We start from the raw sequence: 22,622 nt of genomic DNA on the forward strand, positions 1-22,622 counted from the left end.
CCCGATAGTATGTGACTCTTGAACAGACCTCTGTGATACCAAGCACTAAGCTGTGTATTGACACAGCACTGAAGTAATAAGGCAGTCTCTCTTTCCAGGGCTCCCTCTAGTGCCCAACCTGTTTCTCATTCCAAATGCTCAAGTGCCTTCCATTCTGGGGCTGGAAGGCAAGCTACTGGCTTTGGAGTCAGATCTACCAGTGCCTGGATGTTCCTAGCTGGATCACCCAGCACATAACTTATATTGCATCCTCATCTTTGAAATGGAACTTACCTCACTAGAAACTAAAGATCAAAGGATAGCAAAATCACATTTACTACCTATGCCTTCCACTTTTGGTTCCAGAAACACATCTAACCCCTAAGTCAGCTGTGATTTAATTAACTTATCCAATGTATATTTATAAAATGCCTGTGCTGCAGTCCCTGGTACATGTGCTTGTCAGTAATGTGTTAGGGGCCTGCATTCTGCGAATATAGGACATTCTGTGTCTTTCTACGTTTTGTCCTGGGGGCGGGGGGCGGGGGGATGTTGGGAAGGGACTGCAGGAGTTTTACAAGGCAGATTCAGTAAGCTTTTAGCACAATAATTTTAATTGCAAAAATAAACAGTTTTGTCAACTGCTTGAGAGGAGCGTCTGCTTTACAAAAATTAACAACAAAAAGGAAATAACCCCAAAGCAAAACGTCACATCCAAAGGGCTTGCTGGAAACGACATTGCTGTACAAAGTTTCGCGCGAGACCGGCTCGGCGCAGCCCCAGCCTGTCTCTGGAGGGGATAGAGAGGGGGCGTGGGGCGTATGCCAGTTACAAAGGGCTTTCTTCTGTCCCAAGGGAATGCCTACTCTGTGGCCTGAGAAGGCTGTCCCCAAAACGCTGGCAAGGAGGCGCCAGGACGCGGGAGCTATCCCGTGCTGAACAGGGCGTGTGCGGCGGGCGCTCCAAGGGAACTGGAAGGACTGGAGCCACCCCGGGCGTGCGGGGGAGAGGCGGGAAGAACAGCGGGGATGGGGACCGGCCAGATCTCGCCGCTTGCGCAGAGTGCCGGCGCCCCGACCTACAGGGCCAGCTCCAGCTCACATCGCGGCGAAGGAGAGGCCCAATGAGTAAAAGCCAAGACCTTTGAGGCGCTCCTCTGCGCGCGCCTTCTGTTTCAGGTGCACCTTGCTGTGCCGTTTCTTTTCGTCGCTGCGCGCGAAGCGGCGGCCACAGACGTCGCAGGCGAAGGGCTTCTCGCCGGTGTGGGTGCGCACGTGCGTGGTGAGGTGGTCGCTGCGGCTGAAGTTGCGGAGGCAGATGCGGCACTGGAAGGGCTTGTGGCCGGTGTGAATACGCAGGTGGCGATTGAGCTCATCGGAGCGCGCGAAGCTCCGAACGCAGCTCTCCACCGGGCAGGAGAAGGCCTTGGAGTGCGGCCGGGGGCAGAAGCAGCGCGCACCGCACTTGCCGCCCCGGCGTCCCTTACGCCGCGCCTTGGCCGGGGGCGACACGGGCTGCGCGGCCAGGCCGCTGCCCCGCGGGATATCCGCCACCAGAGGCTTGGAGAAGTCTGCGGTGCCCGCGCTGCGAAGGCCCAGCGGGGAAAGCTGGGGCTGGGAGCCGGCTAGGAACTCCCCGCCTTCGCCGCCACTCCCTCCCTCCCCAGCGGGAGGGGTCAGCAACCCCGGGAGGACCTCGGTCCCCTCCCCTAAGTCGCCTGGGGCCAGCGAGAAAGCGTCGTAGGCCCCGGTCGGGTAGAGTCTGTTGGCCGGGCCAGCACAGGGTAGCTCGGCGGGGCAGCTGATGGACAGCAGGTCCTCGATCTTGGTCCCAACCGAGGGGAAACGAGCCTCGGGGGTGCCCTGGTAGCCTCCCTGTGACCCACAGCTTCCTGCGGCCCCGACGGACAGCAGCTCCCAGGGCGCATAGGGCCCTTTGAAGGCCGAGGCAGCTTCCAGCGCTGGGGAGACTGGAGGGGGCCGCACGCCCGGCTTAACGTCGGGCGGGGAGAGCTGAGGCTCGAACAAGCACTGCGAGGGGGCGCCGGCGGAAGGCGCAGCCTCCCAAAACGCCTCCGAGAAGGCGGCCGAGCTCAGATCCGGGGAGTAAAGGTCTGGCGGAGCCGGCAGCAGGGCATCAGGGACCGCAGGGAAAGGGGCATCTAACGGGGACCGAGACGCAGCAGCCTCGGGGCCAGGGAAGGGTGCCAGGCCCAAGATGCCCGACATGAGGTTGAAGAGTGCCTCCGGGTCGTGCGGGTGCTCCGGAACCGCCTGGATGAAGAAGCTACCGCTGTAGCTGAGGCCCGGAGGGGGCGTGGGCGCACGGCCCTCCAGGAAGCAGGAGTCCGCTAAGTCCCCCCCGGCGCCGCAGCTGCTCAGAGCCCAGCTCAAGAAGTCTCCTGCTGAGGGAGAGCACGCGTCAGCTCCGGGCACCTCAAAGGGCGTGCCTCTCAGTTTGCAGCCGCGACCCACGGAACCCGAACCCTCGGGGCGCACGGCCACATGCAGGACTTCTATTGCTCGCCCTAATTCAGCAGGGGCCCACAGACGTCCCAGGACGCGCACAAAAACATGCACACGCAAAACACACGTGCAAGGCCAAGGAATGCGCTGGTACTCGCAGAGGCGCTGGCGGCCTGGAAGAGTGGGGGTGGGAATGGGACTGTACATCTCTGGACCCCCGCGCCTCCCTTGACCCCTCTCCGGATGTTTCCAGCATCCCAGCCCTCGCTCGTCCGCAGGCACCGCACGCCCCCGCTCCGCGTTCGCCGTCTGCGCCCCCCTAGCCCGCTCCTCACCTCCGGGATAGGCAGCGGCCGAGGGAGCGTCCCTGGCGGGCAGCCTAGGCAGTTCCGGGCTGGGTTCAGCGCCACAGCCTTCCGCGGACTTGGCGAGCAGCGCGTCGGGGCTAGAGAACTCGCTCAGGTGGAGCATGGCGCGGCGGAGGCGGGGCGCTTGGGGCCTCTCCTGCTGTGCTGGGGCGCGCGCAGCGGGTGGGAAGGCCAGAGGTCTGGGCGCCCCACAGCTCTGAGACCCGGGCGCCCGAGCTTCTGGCTCCCGGCACTCAGCTCCGGGCCACGGGTTGAGGGACCGCGGCGCCCTGGCTCGCGCGCACCGGCCTCGGGCAGCGGATCCTCGCCTCTCCAAAGCGCAGTAGGGCTCCCCCAACCCACAGTTCCCTCACTTATATAGCTGCGGCGGCGCTGGCTCCGGGCTTCCGACTCCCCCGGCCACTGCCATTTCGGGAGGCCCCAGCCCTGCCGCCGTGACGTAAATGACCAAACATGGACACAGGATGTGTGCCGGGGACTCCCGAAAAGGAAAGCTCGGCCTGTGACGTCGCTGCCACCAACGCCGCGCCGCTGAGTTCGCACCGCTGCGTGCGCGCTCGTCCTCCGAGCATGGAGTCCCGTGCGCGCCGGTCCGCGGGTACGTCTCGTAGGGGCTCTGCGCGGAGCCCCAGACGCGCGCTTGCGCTGGCACGCAGAAGCCGAGGGGCTGGAGGGAGGAAGGCCCTTAGAGAGTCTAGAGTTCGAACCCGCCCTGTTTTTAACATTTAAATTATGCTTTATTTTAATAAAAATGGCCATAATCCAGTATTTGCTAATGGTAGTGAGTGGGAACAACTAGTGCAAAATGTGTATTTTTAATTGAAAAACAAAGGTGTCTCTCATCTTCATTTCTGTCTCCTGAGGTAGCCATATTAAAGTTTCTTTTTAAAATATTTTATGTGTATGAGAGTATTTCCTGAATGTGTGTGTAAGTTTATCGTGCTGTGCAATGCCCTCGGAGGTCAGAAGAGAACATCAGATCCCCTGGAACTGGAATTACAGACAGTTGTTAGCTGCTGGGGATAGGTGCTGGGAGTCAACCCCAGTCCTCTGCAAGAGCAGCCGGTATTCCTAACCACTGAGCAATCTGTAGCCCCTAAAGTTTGAGCAATTTTTTTTGGGGGGGGGACTTTGTTTGGTTTGGTTGTTTTTGAAACAGGGTCTTACCATGTAGCCCAGACTGGCCTGGCACTCACTATGGAGACCCAGCTGGCCTGGAACTCACAGATACATACTCACAGATACCTGCCTCTGCCTCCAGGTGCTGAGATTAAAAGTGTATGCGACCATGCCTGGCTTTGAAAAAAAACATTTAATCATCATTTTTTAAATTGTTATATGTGTATGCATGAGTTTATGTATACCACATGCATGCAGTTCCCGGCAGAGGTTAAAAGAGGGCATTGGATCCCCTGGAACTGTAGTTATAGAAGGTTGTGAGCCTCCATATGGGTGCTGGGAACTGAACTTTGCTCCTCTGCAAGAGCTGCAGCTTTTATGCCTATGTATGAGTAATGCTGTAAAAACTTTTTTCACTTTAGTCGAAATGTTGCATCATGTCTGAACACAAAGACCTATTTGCTATTTTCTAAGGCTGAATAATTAATTCTCCATTGCACAGGAAGATGGTGAATTAGCTATTGATGAACACATTACCTATCCACGAACACATGGGTAACTTCCAACTTTTTGCTTTTAACCAGTGTTACTGTCTTTATTGTCTGTAAGTGAACATGCCAGGGATAAATTTCTGTGAGTGTAACTCTACCCTGCAGGATATTTAAATTTTTGATAGTTGGCAGGTTGTTGTCCAGGAAGTAAAGCCATTTTCTTGTTCCCTTACCTGCAGGGGATGAGGTGCTTCTGTAAACCCTTTTTCTGCCTTCATATATGTGGTAGCACACACCTGTAATCTCAGCACCTGAGAGGAGAGGCAGGAAGATCAAGAGTTCAAGACGAGTCAAGGGGGACAGAGAGATGGCTCAGTGGTTAAGAGCACTGGCTACTCCTGCAGAGGGCCTGAGTTAAATTCCCAGCACCCACATGGTGGCTAACAACCATCTGTAACGCCAGCTCCAGGGGATCCCTCTTCTGACCTCTGTGGGAATTGCACTGCACAAATGCACTTACATACATGCCAGCAATACACTCATGCACATAAACATAATGATAAAAATAATAAATAAAATAGTTTTTTGAAAGACCAGCCTTGACTACATAGTGAGCTGTCTCAAAAAAGTTTTATAAAAATAAATAAAAAGTTTTATAAATATAAAGAGATGCTGTTTCTGGTAACATCAATAATCTGCATCTGGAATAATTTGGATTCTCCCTGGAAAACAATAATTCTTAACTTTCAGGAGGCTGTGAACCTCAGCTGCAAAATATCAACTCCACTCCAGGGCGCTGAAGAGATGACTCAGCAATTAAGAGCACTGACTGCTCTTCAGTTCCTAGCACCCACATGGCAACTCGCAACCACCCATGCCTCCATGTGGGTACTGCTTACATGTATGTACTTACACACATGCAGGCAAAACACTCATATACATAAAATAAAAATTAAAAAAATTATTTATTTTTTTTTTGGTTTTTTTTTTTTTTTTCTTTTTGAGACAGGGTTTCCCTGTAGCCCTGTCCTGGAACTCACTATGTAGACCAGGCTGGCCTTGAACTCACAGAGATCCGCCTGCCTCTGCCTCCTGAGTGCTGGGATTAAAGGCGTGTGCCACCACACCCGGCAAAACAAAAAAATTTTAAGAGTCCACTCCACTCCAGCCTGCTCACTCTCCTGATCTCTCACATCTGTAATTTTCCCTCCACTTCTTCATCTCGCTCTCTCTTTTTCAAAATGTTTTACCTACATATATGGAACAGTATCACATGTGTGCAATGCCCAAACAAGCCAGAAGAGGGTGTCAGATCCCCTGGAACTAGTGTCATTGAAGGTTGTTAGGCACCATGTGGGCTCTAGGAACTGAACCTGGTCCTGTGCATGAGCAACCAATACTCCCAACCACTCCCATGAGCCATATCTCCAACCCCCATCTCACTCTCTTTTTAAAAACACTTATTTTATCTTAGCTCACTCAAATCATTTTTTAATCCAGGGAAATTAGGGGATTAAACTCTACATGGAATAGCACTTAAAAATGTTTAAGTTTTAGATTTATTTTTATTATCTTAAATTGTGTGTCTATGTGTGGGTTTATGCACCGGCATCCACCTGCACATATCACACACAGAGACACACATACACAGAAGTAAAAATAAACTAAATCTTTGAAAAAATAAGGAGTTCCAATTCCTGAGATTCTGGGCACTAGAAGGCAGGAGGAGCAGGTCCTCAGAATGGTAACATTCCCTGGAGGTGTGGGCTGCAGAGCTGCTGAAAGCATACCTCACAGACTCCCTTCCCCTGGCTTTTTTTAAAATAGAGAGTGCCCCTTATCTATCATGCATATCTCCATTGTTAATTTCTCAGTGTTCAGTCAGTGTTTATCAGGTAAGTGCACAGGGTAAATTTTTGCTTCTCCTGGAGAAGTTCACTTTCATCCTTAGCTACTCCTCCACCCTATAACAATCCTCCACGTGTTCCCAGAACAGGCCCCATCACACACTCATCTGCAAAACATGCTGACACGCTTTCATGCATCTTCTCAAACTGACAAACTGCAAAGGCTTTTTACAGCTGTACACTAGTCGTGTGTCCTTATCATGGTCACAGCTGACTGACTCTGTCATCAGCACATAATGTGCTAACACAGAAACAGGGCTGAAGATGTGACTCAGTTGGTAGAGTGCTTGTTCAGCACACACAAGGCCCAGGTTTGACCTCAGTAGTGCATAAACTGGGTCTGGTGGCTCAAGACAGAAGATCATAACTTCAAAGTCATCCTCTGGTACACAGTGAGTTTGAGACCAGCCTGGGCTACCTAAGGCCCTATCTCAAAAGAAAATTCAGAAATGTTTCTGTAAGGATCTCTCACACACAGCATAGCACTTTCCCTTCTATTCTATCTCAGACACAGCTTGATTCTAACCCAAATGCATCGCCTGGGCCAGGTGAACATACACCAGACATGAAGAGCACACACGTCTCATGTACTCTGGCATCTTGCTTCCTGGAGGGAGGGGGGAGAGAAGAGCTTGGCTGGGCCAGTGTCCAGGGCTCCCCAGGTGGTCCCATCAGGCCAGATTGGCCTGCCCCAGGTTGCCCATCCCTTCTGCTGTTCTTCCCTCTGCCACAGCATTCCACCTCCCTCTTAGTCATGGATAATTCCCCTAGTCCTATGGTGAGGTGCCAGGCCACTGCTGCTCTCTGCCAAGGGCTGTTGGGCTAGGTCTGTGCTGGGGTAAGTGTCCAAGTCACCTTAATTTGCTCTTGCTTGAGGGCAGGCTGGAGAGCAGGAGTGATTAGGAGAGGAGACAGGAAACTGCTCTGGGCTGGGGCGGGCACATCCCCATCTCTATGTGCTCACCTAGGGACGCATTCATACTCACACACAAAAATGGCTGCTTCTGGAGGATAATTGGCATCCATATTTGGTTCCTTGAGAATAGGAAGGGAATATAATGGGGGACATCTGAGCATTCCGTTCCAGTTTGGTCTCACTTCTCCACAACTCTGTGTATATACAAGTGCACATTTCATGTGAGCATGCATGTATGTGCAAGTGCATGTGGCGGCCAGAGGTCAATGTAGATATCTTCTTCAGTTGGTCTCCACTCTATTTTTGAGATAAGATCTATCCTTGAACCTGGAGTTCATCAATTCAGCAAGACTAGCTGGTCAGCGAGATCCAGGAGTCTTCCTGTTATCCCTTCAGCTCTAGGATTACAGGATTTAAAACAAAAAATGGGTTCTGAAAATCAAACGCAGGTCATCATGCTTGTGGGGCAAGTACTTTACCCACTGAGCCAGCATTTAAATAGCTTATAAAGAGGATCTGAGTCCAGGTGCAAGTCCAGGTCTTTGGGAAGGGATAGAAGAAAGAGAAGCTGAGCTCTCCCAGCTCCACTTCTATCAGACTTTAGATAGAAAAAACATGCATGTCCAGAAGAGAAGTCACATCCACCCAGCACTTTGCAATCATCTCATTTTTTCATCTCCTAAGTCATTGGAGTGAATAATTGCAGATTCTTTTCTCTAATGAGGAAACACTGAGAGGTTACATGAGTTGCCTGCAATCTTCCATGACTACCTGTAAGTAAGGGTGTGTATTGGGGGGAGGGTGCTTGGAGAGAGCAAGAGAGTATTTTACATGAGGACAAGTGTAGGGGAGAGTTTATTTTCCAGCACCAAAAAAATGGTTGCTGGATGAATGAATGAATGAATGAATGAATGAATGAACAAATTCATTCACTAAATGTTCATTGAGCACAGCCCAGTGCCTGATGCTGCAGCCCTTCAGATGGTGATGTCACTGCAGTGCCTGGCACTGGAAGCTCTGCATCTAGAGGGTGAGAAGCGGGGGAGGGGCTGGGGAGGATGGCAGGGAAGGCAACTTGCTTTCCCTCTGCTCTGTGGGAAGGGCCCGGCCCCTGCCACAGCTCTGGTAACTGCTCTCTCCCCCACACCCCACCTTGATCTTTCGGCTCTAAATATCATTGTGTTCAAATAATACTGTGTGTATTTTAAAAGACTCCAAGAAGACAGCTGCCTGGGAGTATTAATCATGAAGAGACCAGTGCTCGGTCGCCATGGTGACTTCTGACAGAACTGAAGAGCAGTTCTCTGCTCCACTTCCTGGAGCCACCAGGATGCAGGGACACTGCATCCTTCACTCCTCCCTTTCCTTTCTGCTTCTCCCCTCTTCTGCCCCTTCTCTCCTACCCTCCCTATCTGCTCCTTTCCTTTTCCTCTTCCTGAAGGTTTATTTAAAAGCAGGGACAGAGGCAGAATGGGACCACCAGACTAACAAGACAGAAGGCCATTTGAGGATGTATGGAAATGAAGTGAGCCTTGACTGTGTGACCAGCTTCTCCCCAAACTATACACAGTCACCAGGTTTCCATGACCACTAGGACAGGCGTCTGATCATCTGTTATTGGGGCAAGAGACCTCTATCAGGATCCTTCTCTGTCCCTTCCCTGTTCTCTGCCATGGTCAGTCATTTTTCTCTTCTCTTCTCCCTCCTCCTCTTCCTCTTTTTCCTTCTCCTCTTCCTCCTCCTCTCCCTCCTCTCCCTCCTTTTTCTCCTTCTCCTCTTCCTCTTCCTCCCCACTTCCTCCTCTTTCTCCTCTTCTTCAACCTCCTCAAAATTTTTCTCTCTCATGCTGGAAATGAAACTCATGGCATGTTGATCAGGTGCTTTTTCCATCATAATATTCCATCATGTAGACATTTGTTTCTTTGTGTGTGTCTTGGGGGGTTTGTTTGATTGGTTTTGTTTGTTTGTCTGTTTTGAGACTGGGCCTTACTAGGCAGCCCTGGCTGGCCTGAAACTCATTATGTAGACCATGCTGACTTTTGCATTTACAGAGATTTGCCTGCCTTTGCCTCTCAAGTGCTGGGATTAAAGACCTGTGCCACTGTGCCTCAGTTTTTGTTTGTTTGTTGTTGGTTTTGTTTTTGAGATAGGGTCTTCTATATCCCAAACTGGCCCTGAATTTGCTAGCTAGCAGGAGATAACCTTGAATTGCTGATCCTTCTACCCCTATCTCCCAAGTGCTAGGATTATAGATGTGCACCACCAGGCCTGGTATATGCAGTGCTTGGGAACCAATCCCAAGGCTTTGTGCATGCTAGGTAAGCATTCTATCAACTGAGATACCTCTCCATCTTCATCAGTATGTTTTAAACTCCAAAGTGTCCTGATGTACACTATTATAAAGAATCTGGATATATTGTATGGTAACTTAAAAAAAAGTCATCAGATGCCGGGCGTGGTGGTGCATGCCTTTAATCCCAGCACTCAGGAGGCAGAGGTAGGGGAATCTTTGTGAGTTCAAGGCCAGCCTGGTCTACATAGTGAGTTCCAGGACAGCTGGGGCTACAAGGAGACACTGTCTCAAAAAGCCAAAAAGCCAAAAAAAAAAGTAAAGTTCTGTTTAAAAAAAAAAAAACTTAAAAAAAGAAGAGGGGCTAGAAAGATGGCTCAGTAGTTAAAAGCACTGGCTGCTCTTTCAGAGGACCTGGGTTCAATTCCCAGCACCAACATGGTGGCTAACAACTATCCATAATTCCAGTTCCAAGGGAGCCAATGTTCTCTTCTGGCTTCTGTGGGCATTGCACACATGTGGTACACTTACATACATTCAGGTAAAACACTCATGCACATAAAATACAAATAAATTTTAAAAATTATTAATGTTGCCAGGTGTGGTGGCTCACACCTTTAATCCCAGCACTTGGGAGGCAGAGGCTTCTGTGAGTTCAAGGCCAGCCTGGTCTAAATAGTGAGTACCAGGACAGCTGGGGCTAAAGGGAGACCCTGCCTCAGAAAAAAAAAAAAAAAGACAAAAAAAATTATTAATGTTAAAGAATCTAACTGGCGGGGGCGGGGTGCTGGAGAGATGGCTCAGTGATTAAGAGCACTGGCTTCTCTTACAGAGGACCTGGGTTCATTCCCAGCATCCATATGATAGTTAACAAACTATAACTCCAGTTCCAAGAAATCCAATGCCCTCTTCTGACTTCTGAAGACATTGCACAACATGGGTGCACTTGCATGCACGTAATACACTTATATACATAAAATAACAATAATAAGGGGGCTGGAGAGATGGCTCAGCGGTGAAGAACATTGGTTGTTCTTGTAGAAGACCTGGGTTTGAAACCCAGCACCCACATGGCAGCTAACAACTGTCGGTAACTCTCTAGGGGGCCCGACAGCCTCTTCTGTCTTTTGTGGGCATTGCATGACATGGGTGCACTTACCTACATGCAGGTAATACATGTGTACACTAAAAAATAATAAAATATTTTTTGTGTGTATATCATATACTGTAGGGTAATGCCACGTTAGTATGCTAGCTAGGGTTTGGAGACCACTCACCAGGGTATTGGGAGTCTCACTCATACCTCTCATTGGATCTCCACAAGCTCATGGGTACTGTTGTTATCTTTATTTTACAGGTGGGGAAGTTGTTACTATCTCCAGTCTTACAAGGTTGGTAATTGATGGTATGAGCATTGAAACCTATGGTATAACCACTGGCTAGACATCTGGGTCAAAGGTAGAAACACTTAACATTATAAATGATGCCAAGCCTTCCTCTAGAAAGGTTGCTTAGGTTTCCAGATCAAGCAGAGGTATGGGGGGCCATCTGGTAAGTTAACCGAGGTATCCCAGTGATACTCAGTTTGCACTGTAAACGTTATCAGTAAGGATATGCATCCTTGCACAGGGCCTTGGTGTGTCTTTTCCCACCACCCAGGCATGTGAGTGAAAGTGTCCTTACGCCAGCAGAGTGAACTGAAAGTGAAGCTTCTGCCATAGATTTTGGCTCAGGTGAGGATGGGAGGGGTCCTGCACCCTCCTCACTTTTGCTCTTTCTATTTTGGCTGACATGGAGGAGAACAAGATGACTGCAAAGCATTTAGGAAAAAGCTCCACGAATTCTTCCTAGGAAGCACCTAAGTTGCTCTCCCACCAGAGTGAGGGAGGTTAGTCTTTCTCCTGTCTTCCACTCTGCACCCATCTATAGTGGCAGCTTTTTCCTCTTGGTTGGACCTGACCATGGCTATGTTGAAATAGCTGTGGCAACCTGCATTTGATCCTCAAGAGAGAGAGCCTTCCTGAGGGCCTCCTCCCAAGATTCTATAGAGGCAAGCAATTGACTGGAGTGGGACTTCCTAGTGGTGTAGCTGCTCAGACCCCTGGAAGTAACCGAATAAACTCACTGGTTTACCAAGCTGGACTTAGAATGAACTTTGGTCTGTCAGTGCCCTTTCTATCCTGGGTGAATCCTTGCTTCTTCATGTCTTCCCAGGAAGAATCACACAGCATCTTTTTTTTTTTTTGTGCCCCAAAGTAAACACTGGCCAGAGTTGAGAGGTAAATGATTATGTAAGAGGTATGGCTAGTATTACTTCTGGGGGGTCAGAGGCAAGGGGATGGTCACAGTGACTCAAGTCCTGGGATTTGAAGTCAGCCTCCTACCACCCCTTTGTATCTGAGCCTGGTCCTCCCTTGAGTTCAATAATAGATTTGGAATTTTTTTTTAATGTGTATGAGTGCATTGCCTGCTATGCAAGTGCACCCATGTCATGCAATGCCCATGGAGATCAGAAGAGAGCGTTGAATTCCCCTGGAACTGGAGTTCCCCTGGCTAACTGGTTGTTAGCTGCCATAGGAGTGCTGGGAATTAAATCCATAATTCTATAAGTGCAGCCAGTGCTTTTAACTGCTGAACCATATCTTTTTACTTTATTTATTTATTATTTATTTATTTATTTATTTATTGTGTGTGTGTGTGTGTGTGTGTGTGTGTGTGTGATGAGGAGTGTTCATGTGGAGGTCACTACTTCCAGGCATCAGTCTCACCTTCTACCATGTAGCTTCTGGGGCTCAGACTCAGGTGGTCAGGCTTGGTGGTGTCTTTACCCAATGCTCCATCTCACCGAACCTGGATTTGGATTTTGGTAAATGTTTCTATTTTGTTAGCTGAGAGTGTTAAGAGATTTGATTCTCAGCTCATGGGTTAAAAAGGCAAAAAAAGAGGCTGAGAACAAGCTGGCAGGCCTGGAGCTCTGAAATAGGACTAAGATCAGCATCAAGCCTGCTGTACCCCCGGGCATTCTTTCTTCCCTGGCTTCCTCCAGCTTCCTCTCTTCTCTGCTCACCTTACAGTTTTTTCACCTCTTCTCCTCTTTTTCATTTTTTCAGACAGACTTTTTAAAAAATATTGTATTTTTTTTTAATGTGTATGCATGTATTGCCTGCGTGTAGGTAAGTGCACCCGTGTTGTGCAATGCCCGCGGAAGACAGAAGAGGTTGTCGGATCCCCTGGGACTGGAGTTAGGACAGCTGTTAGCTGCCATGTGGGTACTGCGATTCGAACCCAGGTCTTCTGCAAGAACAACCAGTGTTCTTAACTGCTGAGCCGTCTCTCCAGCCCCGAGACAGATTTTTATATAACCCCAGATGGCCTTAAACTTACTGTGTAGTGAAGGATAGCCATGAACTTTGGACCCTCCTGTCTGCATTCCCAGTGCCCAGATTACAACTACATGCCACCACACTTGGCTTTTTTTTTTTTTTTCCAGATAGGATCTCCCAGTAGCCCCAGCTGGCCCACTGAACCATCTGCTCAGCACCATCTGCCCAACTCTGTTTTTCCTCATCTTTTACTAGTGTTCTCTAAACCTCTTTGAAGTAGATTGGACATAGCATGACTCTAAAACACCCAAATACATATATATATATTTTTTTGGGGGGGGTCTTTTTGAGACAGGGTCTCCCTGTAGCACCAGCTGTCCTGGAACTCACTATGTAGACCAGGCTGGCCTTGAACTCACAAAGATCCGCCTGCCTCTGCCTCCCAAGTGCTGGGATTAAAGGCGTGCCCCACCACGCCCGGCAACACCCAAGTATTTTACCTGTGGGTCCATTAAACTGGAGCCTGAGACCCCTGAATCCCTGGATCCTGTCCATATCCATCAAGCTGGGGTTCTCAAGAACACCAAAAGGCAACCTAAATTAGTCTAAACAACAAAACAAAAACAAAACGGAGGAATTTATCTGCTCAAGGAAGTGCCTACAGGGGACTCAGAGATCCAAGGGTGGCACAACCCAGAAGTATGGGAAACTGAGTCCAGCCCCCACCCCCACCCATTTGCTTATTCCTTGACCTTGAACAGATAACTAACCCACTTGCAGGGGAGTCTGGATCACAGCCTCATCAGGAGTTTAGAAGTCCTACCCTGATCTAGAATGCTCTCAGCTCTTCTTTCTCACACTGATGGCTGAAAACTTGACCATTAGCAGATTCTGTGTGCTAATCTCTTCTGCTGTGATAAATGAAGGCCCATTCTGGTTCCAGGCAGGAAGTCCCAGGAAAGACTTGTTCTGTTCTTAAGGAATTTCCCCATTGGTGGGAAGAGTACACTAGGAGGCTTGTGCTTGCTTTCAGGGCCATTCTAGAAGAGGATATCACTGTGAGGCAGGAAGCCTTCTAAGAGGCCTTGGTCCTGGGTCCCTGAAGACAGGAGACAGGAGCTGGCATTTGAGTCCCTGGCACCTTCTCATACCCCAGGGCAGCCCCATAGTTCCCTCCATTTAACATATCCCTGGAGCAAGTTGTCTCCTCCATCTGTCTGCCAGCTCCAAGAACACTGCCCAAAGTAAAAATCCCCAATTAGAAATTCCTGCAATCCAGAGCAAAACAACTTATTTGTTTCCTAGAATAATCTGGATCCACATTTGGCTTGGCAACCTGTGCGTCCCACACGTTCATGCGGTGTGCCTTATGAAAATTCCAACAGGGACTTCTGTTCTGTCAAGGGCACAAGGGGTGGGTCTCCCAGTCACTGCCCAGGCAGCAGCAAGCAGGAGCTGAGAACAGAACTGATAAGCTCAATGGTATGCAGCAGATTTCTGGAACAGGGTAGCTAGGGAAAAGAAAGAACCTCAGTAGGACTTCTAAATACCAGTTCCCACAAAGGTGGAACCAGTGACCCCTACATTTGTTAGGGACACATGTTCTGCAGGGGACATTGGGACTCTGGTGATGGAGTAAAGCCCTCAAGCTGTGGGTAAGGGAAGTGACTTGCTGGTTCTGTGATCTTTAACACAAGGTTAATCTTTCCTGTGGTTGTATTTTGTTTTCTTTCCAGTGAAATAGTGTGTGTGTGTGTGTGTGTGTGTGTGCGCGCGTGCGCATCCGTGCAGTATTTGTTGTGGTTACCCATACACTCATGATGAAGATGAAGATTTGAGAGAGAGAGAGAGAGAGAGAGAGAGAGAGAGAGAGAGAGAGACTGAAACTTAGATTGAAGTCCAGGCATACTGTTGTATGCCTATCAGCCCAGCACTCAGAAGGCAGAGGCAGGAGGATTGCTATAACTTCAAGACTTGATTTACTTAGGGAGTCCCAGCCCAGCCATAACTATACAGTGAGACCCTATCTACAAAACAAAACAAAACAAAACAAAACAATGGTAAGGTTGGTAGAGTGCTTACCTGGCATGCATGAAGCACTGGATTTGATCTCCAGCACTACACATACAAGTTGTGCTGACCCATACCGGTAATCCCAGAGTTTGGGTGGTGGAAGCAGGAAACTCAGAAGTTCAAAGTTATCCTTGGCTACATATTAAATTCCAGGCCAGCCTTGGATACACAAGACACTATTTCAAAACAACAACAGCAAAAGCAAAACAAAAAAAGGAGTTAGAATAGTTTTTGTTTGTCTGTTTGTTAGTTTTTAGACAGGGTCTCCCTATAGCCCAGTTGGTCTGGAACTTGCTATGCAGACCAGGCTGACCTCGATCTTACAGAGATCTACCTGCCCCTACCTCCTGAGTGCTGAGATTAAAGGCACGTGTTGTCATGCCTCACTAGGAATGACTTTTACAATATTGGCGGGCATACTTGGACAAATGGCTTTTACATAACCTTGCAACCAAAAAGTTAATCATCATATCTTTTTTATAATGTAAACAACCTCACTGACCCACATGATCCTCTTGTGACCTGGGCTTATGGCCTTAATCCCCATTGACCCTTCATTGCCATCCATGAAAGACAGTATATGAATTTGTGTATGTATGTTCTACATATCAAAGCTCTGTTTTGTAAATGATGAGCTAATTTGTGTTGCAAACAATAAATGGGATCAAACTGATAATGTCTCTTTGTGATTGGATATGTCCTATTCTAAATCAGCAGGGTGCAGGGCAAGACTCTTCTCTGATAAGATAGTTCTGCTTCACTAGTTGAAGCCCAAAGACTTGCTATGGCAAGGAAAGAAATATATGCAGTTAAGAAAGGATGGATAACCTTTTCACCCCAAGATGTGTTCTGTTTTATGGCATCTTCTCATGTGGGCTGTGATTGATCACCATGACTTGATTTCATTACTATTTTCCAATTTTTGCTCTCATTCTGCAATTTATCCATCTAAATATTTATTGAGGACATAATATTTCAGCCAGTTCATTGCTTATTACCCAAAGTGTGCTACCCATGATAGTGCAAGGACAGGCTAGTTTGAGATCCTAGGAGGAGGCAAGAAGCAGTTATTCAGTCAGATACTCAGGGACATTTCCCCAAGTGACTGACCCTCAAAATGAGACTACAAGGTTGAATAAAGTGAGCCTAGAAAAGAGGAAAGGTTGAGTGGGAGAATGTGGTAGGCAAAAGGTACAGCATGTCCCAGGCCAGAAGGACAGATAGAAAGAACAAATAAGGCATTGAAGGAAGAACCTCAGTGTTTGGAAAATAGGGTGTAGAAGAGTTTAAAGGAAAAGAAGGTTCAGCAGGAGAGATGGACAAGCTTAGGGTCATGGATGACCTTTACATTTTTTTTTGTCTTTTTGAAACAGGGTCTCTCTGTAACCCTAGCTGGCCTAGACCTCACTATGTAGACCAGGCTAGCCTTGAACTCAGGGAGATCCACCTGCCTCTGCCTCCCACGTGCTGGGATCAAAGGCATGTGCCACCACACCCAGTGACCTTTACATTAAAAAAAAATTACATCTATTTACTTTAAACAAATATTTTACTTGACCTTTACATTAAAAAAAATTACATCTATTTACTTTAAACAAATATTTTACTTTTTTTAATTTTATGTGTATGAGTTTCACCTGTATGTATGTAAGTGCACCAGTATTGTGCAGTGCCCATGGAGGCCAGAAGAGTGTGTCTGATCCTCTGGAACTGGAGTTATAAACAGTTGTTAGCTGTCATGTGGGTACTAGGAACCAAGCCCAGGTCCTCTGCAAGAGCAGTCAGTGTTCTTAACCACTGAGCCAACTCTCCAATCCCTATTTATTTACTTTTAAAAAGTTATTTATTGGCTGGACATGGTGGCACACACCTTTAATCCCAGCACTTGGGAGGCAGAGGTAGGCAGATCTCTATGAGTTCAAGGCCAGCCTGGTCTACATAGTGAGTTCCAGGACAGCTGGGGCTACAGGGAGACCCTGTCTCAAAAAGATCCCCCCACCAAAAAAGTTATTTATTTTTACTTTATCTGTATGAGTATTTTGCCTGCATATATGTACATGCATAAGGTGCATGTGGAAGCCAGAAGAGGGTGTGAGATCCGCTGGAACTGTAGTCACAGATGGTTATGATCCACCATGTGAACCATTTGTCCAAACCCCTGTTTACTTATTTGTGTGTATGTGTGTGTGTGTGTGTGTGTGTGTGTGTGTGTGAATGTCATAGCATACATGTGGAGGTCAGAACACAACTCTAAGGAGCCTGTTCTCTCCTTCAACCATGGATCCTCTGGAAGAGCAGCCAGTGCTCTTAACCACCAAGCCATCTCTCCAGCCCCAAGGAACAATATGTTTTAAATTTTTATTGACTTTTAAAGAATTTATAGAATGTATTTTGATCATATTCAGACCTCCTCCCCTATTTCCATTCCCTTCCTAATAACTCCCCCACTTTGTGTCCTCTGTTATTCTTATTGTATATTAAAAGGCCTATCAAGTCAAATTTGTGTTTCCCAAATGCTCTTTTATCTTTATTTTTTTCCCCCGTGTGACTCTTTAATTTTTTATTTTATGTGTATGAATGCTTTGCCTGTGTGTATGTAAGTGCACTATGTGTGTGCAATGCCCATGGAGGCCTGAAAAGGGTGGCAGATCCCCTGGAACTGGAGTTAAGGATAGTTGTTAGCCACCATGTGGGTGCTGGGAACCAGACCAGAGTCCTCTGCAGGAGCTGCCAGTGCTCTTACCTGCTGAGCCATCTCTCCAGCACCTCCTGTGTGACTTTTTATTGACGCTCTGCTTTGAGTCGAGTCCATCTCTAACTCACAGTCCACTTCTTGTACTAGGCTGATGTACTCTGAGTAGGAGACCCTGTCCTCATCAGAGCCCAGATACTGGCTCCCCAAGCAGGGGCTCTGGTTTCCTCTCATCACATCATGCTTCCAACATCTCTCTCGGGACTGTTTGTGTTCTGGGGCCAGAATCTTGGCTCTTCCTAAGTTCTGGGGACCTGATGGTTGGTGCAGTGGCCGCATCTCAGTGGGGCTTGGAGACATGACCATCTGTATAGAAGTTCCTCCTTTAGGATCAACATGATCTGTCAGTCCAACCTCAAGTTCTCCTGAAGCAGGTGGGCCATGTTCAACTTGTCATCCTTTCTCTGAGAGGCTTCAGAGGCCCCTTCCAGGTCCACCCTGTGATGCTAGGTCAGGTGAAGAACACTGTTCCCACTGGCCCTCTCACCAGGATCTGCAGGTCAACAGACACCATGTTCACTGAGTCCCTGGGCCACTTGGGGCTGCTGGCCTTGTCTTCACCTATACAGCGTGTACCTACAGTCCCTAGATGTCACTGGAACTGTATCTTTTCCTTTAAAATTTTTCTGAAACATTTATATATTTGTGTGTGTAGGTGCACGTGTGCCATGGCATACCCATGCAGGTCAGAAGACAATCCACAGGAATCAGTTCTCTCTTTCCACCATGTGGGTTCCAGGGATCAAACTCATATCATCAGGCTTGGGGGTAGGTGCCTTCACTCTCTAAGCCATCTTGCTAATCCATGAGGGATACTTATTTCTATCACTTTTCCCACTAGTAACTAATGGGGACACCCATTAGTTAGTATAAGCCCTATCCTTTCTCAAAGGATATGACACTATTTCTCTAACCAGTGAAGTTAAGTGGGGTAAGTTGGGTGTGCTTTTCTTAGCTCCGGTGTTTTCCTCCCATGAGTCAGCAGTTGCCAAAAGACAGATCAAGTGACCCCCTATACTGTTATATGATTTACATAGGGAGGGTCTTTGGTCTGAGTGTGCAATATCAGAAACTTAACCTGGCATATTGACCTGAAATATTAGGAAATAAAGACCAAAGAGTGAGATATAGAGGAACAAAATACTCCCACAAAAAGACTTTCGTGGCCTTGATGTGTAGCCAGAGCCTAGAACTTTAGTTGTGATGACTTGTTAAGGAAGAGATATTTTTTTCCAAGCTTTCAATTCTGAGACCCAGCAGTAGGCTTTCAGCTGCTTATATTACTTGGTTCCTAATGAGTGATGGTGTCCATAGGTGATGACTGTTTGTATGGAGCACTGGTGTTTCAAATGTGGATGTGAATAGAATCCCCAGTGGACTTACTAGAACGTGGATTTCTAGGTCCCTGTCTCTTCTCTCTTCTCTAAAGGACTGTTATAGGGCAGGGAGGTTCCAGTGGCTTACCTGGAGGACACTCACATGGTGAGTGCCTGGCCAGATGTGAACTGCTGTGTGATACTATTCCTGGGGAGATGTGAACAAACATCTGCTTACCTCAGATAGGGAAATTGACAATAGACCAAAGTAAGGATCCAACCAAAGTCCAGTGGAACCAATGGGTTTATTGAGTGTGATAGCTAATTTTGCTTGTCAATATGACTGGTTCTGTAATCAACTAGAATGTAAGTTGCTGGATCCTCCTATGAGGGATTTTCTTGATCAGATTTGGGGGAGCATCTTTTTGAAACAGGGTCTCCCTGTAGCCGCAGCTGGCCTGGAACTCACTATGTAGACCAGGCTAGCCTTGAACTCACAGAGATCCACCTGCCTCTGCCTCCCAAGTCATGGGACTATAGGCGTGCGCCTCCACGCCCAGCTTTTTGAGCAGATTTTTTGAAGACAGAAGAGCAACCCTAAATGTGGGTGGGCATTTAGGCACCTGATAGAAGGAAACAGAATAAACAGCTTTTGGTTTTTGCCTGCTTGCCTTCACTCTTGCTGACAAGTTTATCCTGTTACCATGCCATTTCTTTGCCAATATTAGAACCAATTTCTTTGGGTTCCAATGCAGACTGAAGACCAGAAGCTCTCCAGGAATCCTCAAGGCCTTCAATGCCAGATTGGAAGTACTGTGACATTCAGCCTTGTGGGCTGAGAAACTGGGATTCTCAGCCTTTCCAGTGTGATACAGCCATTGTTGGACTACCTGGGCTATATCCACATAAGCCAATAAATCCAATAAAGCATATATAATCAGTTCTGTTCCTCTGAAGAACCCTGACTAATACATTGGGGTTAGTTACTCACAGGAATATAGATGTTCTAGTTTGCTTCTCTGTTACTGTTATAAATACCATGATCAAAAAAAGGGTTTATTTCAGCTTACACTTCCAGGTAACAGTTCATCACTGAGGGAAGTCAGGGCTACTTTTCTTACACAGCACAAGTCTACCTACCTAGGGATGATACCCCACACAATGGGCTGGGCCTTCCTACATCAATTAGCAATCAAGAAAATGCCTCACATACCCACAGGCCAGTCTGGTGGAGGAAATTCTTCAGTTCAGGGTCCCTCTTCCCAGGTATGTCAAATTGACAACCAAGATTAGCTATCACAATTGGTGAGAGATTACTTACAGGAGCAAGAATAACTCAAAGGCAACTGCATCGCCAAAAGTCACCCCCACAAGGGTGACAATCACAAAGGCTGGGTCTCTCTGCATGACTTTCAAGCAGTTTGACAGGTCAGAAAGCCTACTCTAGCGAGCTTGGCTGACTTGAGTCTCTTCAGCAGTCTTTACTGCTTATATAACGTTGAAGAGGGAGGGGTGCCAGCATTTGGTCAGTTTCAGAGACTTCCTAAGACTTACGAGTTGTTTACTTCCTAAGTCTTTTTTAAAAATTATTTTTATTACATTTGTTTATTTTGTGTGTGGGGGTGGTGCATGTGTGCCATGGCACATGTGTGGAGGTTAGAGGAAACCTTGCAAGAGTTGGTTCTCTCCTTCAACCATGTAGGTCCCAGAGATCCAACTCAGGAGGTCACATTGGTGGCAAGCCCCTTTACCTGCTGGGCCATATCCTAACAGACCTCCTTTTAGAACTTCCTGAGCCTTGAGGTGCTTCCTTCCAGGAATGTTTGAACTCAGAGGAATTGCTACAAAACACAGGCCCACTTGGCTCCTCCCCATTCTTGCCTCACTCTGTTTTCTTTCCTCCCATTCTTGCTTTGTCAGGGCTGGCTCCTCTCAAGACAGCACTAGTGCATAAGCTTTGCTTCCATTCTTTTAGCTGAGGAACTTGGATTAAGACAGTTGAAGAGGGAATAGAAATAAATGGGATACATGCAAGTGTGTCCTTCCCCTGGAAGACTATGCACCTAGCTCACAAATTAACCTTTCCATAGGCAATTTCTTTCATGGGACTCCCAAGTCCAAAGGCTTATGAGACTTAAATGGCTTATGGACCACTGTATAATCCATCACCTCAGTGAGGCCAAAACAAAGGGACCTTTCTCCATATCTCCCAGTCACTTACTTTCAAATGTCTGCCGGGGTCTTTGATACACTCGGGATTGAGTTTGAGGAAGGAAGATGACTGTTCTCTCTGGGAATGGGAGGGGCTTGTTTTCTTAAAATCTAGTAGTTGTGGGCCAATGCTGTGATAATCTGGTATGTCCTTTTAAATCTGGGGATTCTTTAAAGTGTGATGTACTGTTGATGAAAATGTAAATTGGCTCAGCCATTATGGAAAACAGTAAGGATGTTCCTCAAAAAAATTAAAAATAGAACAACCATATGATCCAGCAATCTCATTGCTAAGTATATATCCAAAAGAAATGGAAGCGGATCTTGAAGGGATGTATGCACTCCCACATTCACTGTGGCACTATTAATAATAGCTAAGATATGGAATCAACTTAAATATCCATCAACAGGAGAATGAATAAAGAAAACACAATAAACACACAACGGAATATTATTTAACCTTAAAAATGTTGTTTAGCCTTAAAAATATTATTTAACCTTAAAAATGAAGAAATTCTTTTATTGTAATACCTTGGATGATGCTGGAGGCATCATGTTAAGTGAAGTAAACTACGCACACACATACAAAAATCCTACATCATTTAATTCATATACGGAATTTTTAAAAGTCCAACACATTGAAGTCAAGAACAGAACAGTAGTTACCAGGGTATGAGGGGCAGGGTTGGTTTGAGAGGTTTTGGTCTTCTTTTACATAGAAGGATGGGGGGGCATATTCAAGGGATCTGTTGTAGCACATGACTTAGTAACAGTTACTTAGTTACTTTTGTTTTTATTTTGTTTTTTTGCAGTGTTAGGGATGGAACCCAGTACCCCTTATAAGGCCAGGCAAGCACTCTACCACTAAGCTATGCCTCTCACTGGATGTTCTTGAAAATTGCTAAGAGGTAAGATTTGAAGTGCTCTTATCATAAAATGGCAGGTATGTGAGATTATGTGTGCTGATTAACTCAGTTTTGTTATTTGTACATTTTTCCTTTTCTTTTACTTTTTCTACAATTGACATTGATTGTGTGTGTGTGTGTGTGTGTGTGTGCATGCCACAGTGCACAGGTAGAGGTCAGAGAACAACTTTCTGGAGCTGGTTCTTGCCTTCTACCGTGTGGGTCTTAGGTATTGAACTCAGGTTCTCAGGCTCAGCAGCAGTTGCCTTTGCCCACTGAGCAATCTCACTGATTGTACATTTTTTATCATGCTGTAAAATTCATGTGATATTTATTTATAAATTAAAGTAACTGATACAGGAGTTCTATCTAAGGACCCACACTCTGCAGGCTCTTATACTCTACAGTTTGGCCATTTGTGACCAAGGGGCAGCAGGCCTCAATCTTAAAGAATTATTGGCAGCTGATTACTGCTGGGTGAGGAAGAGCTGATCTTTTTTTAAAAAA

At 47.1% G+C, this 22,622-nt stretch overlaps 1 protein-coding gene across 3 annotated transcripts; it reads right to left on the reverse strand.

Annotated features, from left to right (window-relative positions):
• Positions 1 to 570: 570 nt before the first annotated feature.
• Positions 571 to 3,589, reverse strand: Egr4 (early growth response 4). 3 transcript variants are annotated; one of them, XM_029559442.1, is made up of 2 exons: positions 2,780 to 3,589; positions 571 to 2,617 (listed from the first exon to the last, which is right to left on the reverse strand). In XM_029559442.1, the coding sequence occupies exons 1-2, from the start codon at positions 2,913 to 2,915 to the stop codon at positions 1,077 to 1,079; spliced, it is 1,677 nt and encodes a 558-aa protein (XP_029415302.1). In that variant the 5' UTR covers positions 2,916 to 3,589; the 3' UTR covers positions 571 to 1,076. The 3 variants fall into 3 exon arrangements, with proteins under 3 accessions (XP_029415302.1, XP_029415300.1, XP_008822950.2); XM_029559440.1 differs by having other exon boundaries at positions 571 to 2,383; positions 2,780 to 3,173; XM_008824728.2 differs by having other exon boundaries at positions 571 to 2,380; positions 2,780 to 3,172.
• Positions 3,590 to 22,622: the final 19,033 nt, after the last annotated feature.

Source organism: Nannospalax galili, unplaced genomic scaffold (assembly GCF_000622305.1).
Source record: "Nannospalax galili isolate Female #2095 unplaced genomic scaffold, S.galili_v1.0 scaffold389, whole genome shotgun sequence".
NCBI classification, from domain to species: domain Eukaryota; kingdom Metazoa; phylum Chordata; class Mammalia; order Rodentia; family Spalacidae; genus Nannospalax; species Nannospalax galili.

Excerpts from the sequence above, each read along its gene's own strand:
- Egr4 (XM_029559442.1), bottom strand. The coding sequence starts at position 2,915 with ATGCTCCACCTGAGCGAGTTCTCTAGCCCCGACGCGCTGCTCGCCAAG. Across the intron at positions 2,618-2,779 it reads GGCCGCTGCCTATCCCGGAG|GCCGCCAGCGCCTCTGCGAG; the intron begins GTGAGGAGCGGG and ends CCACTCTTCCAG.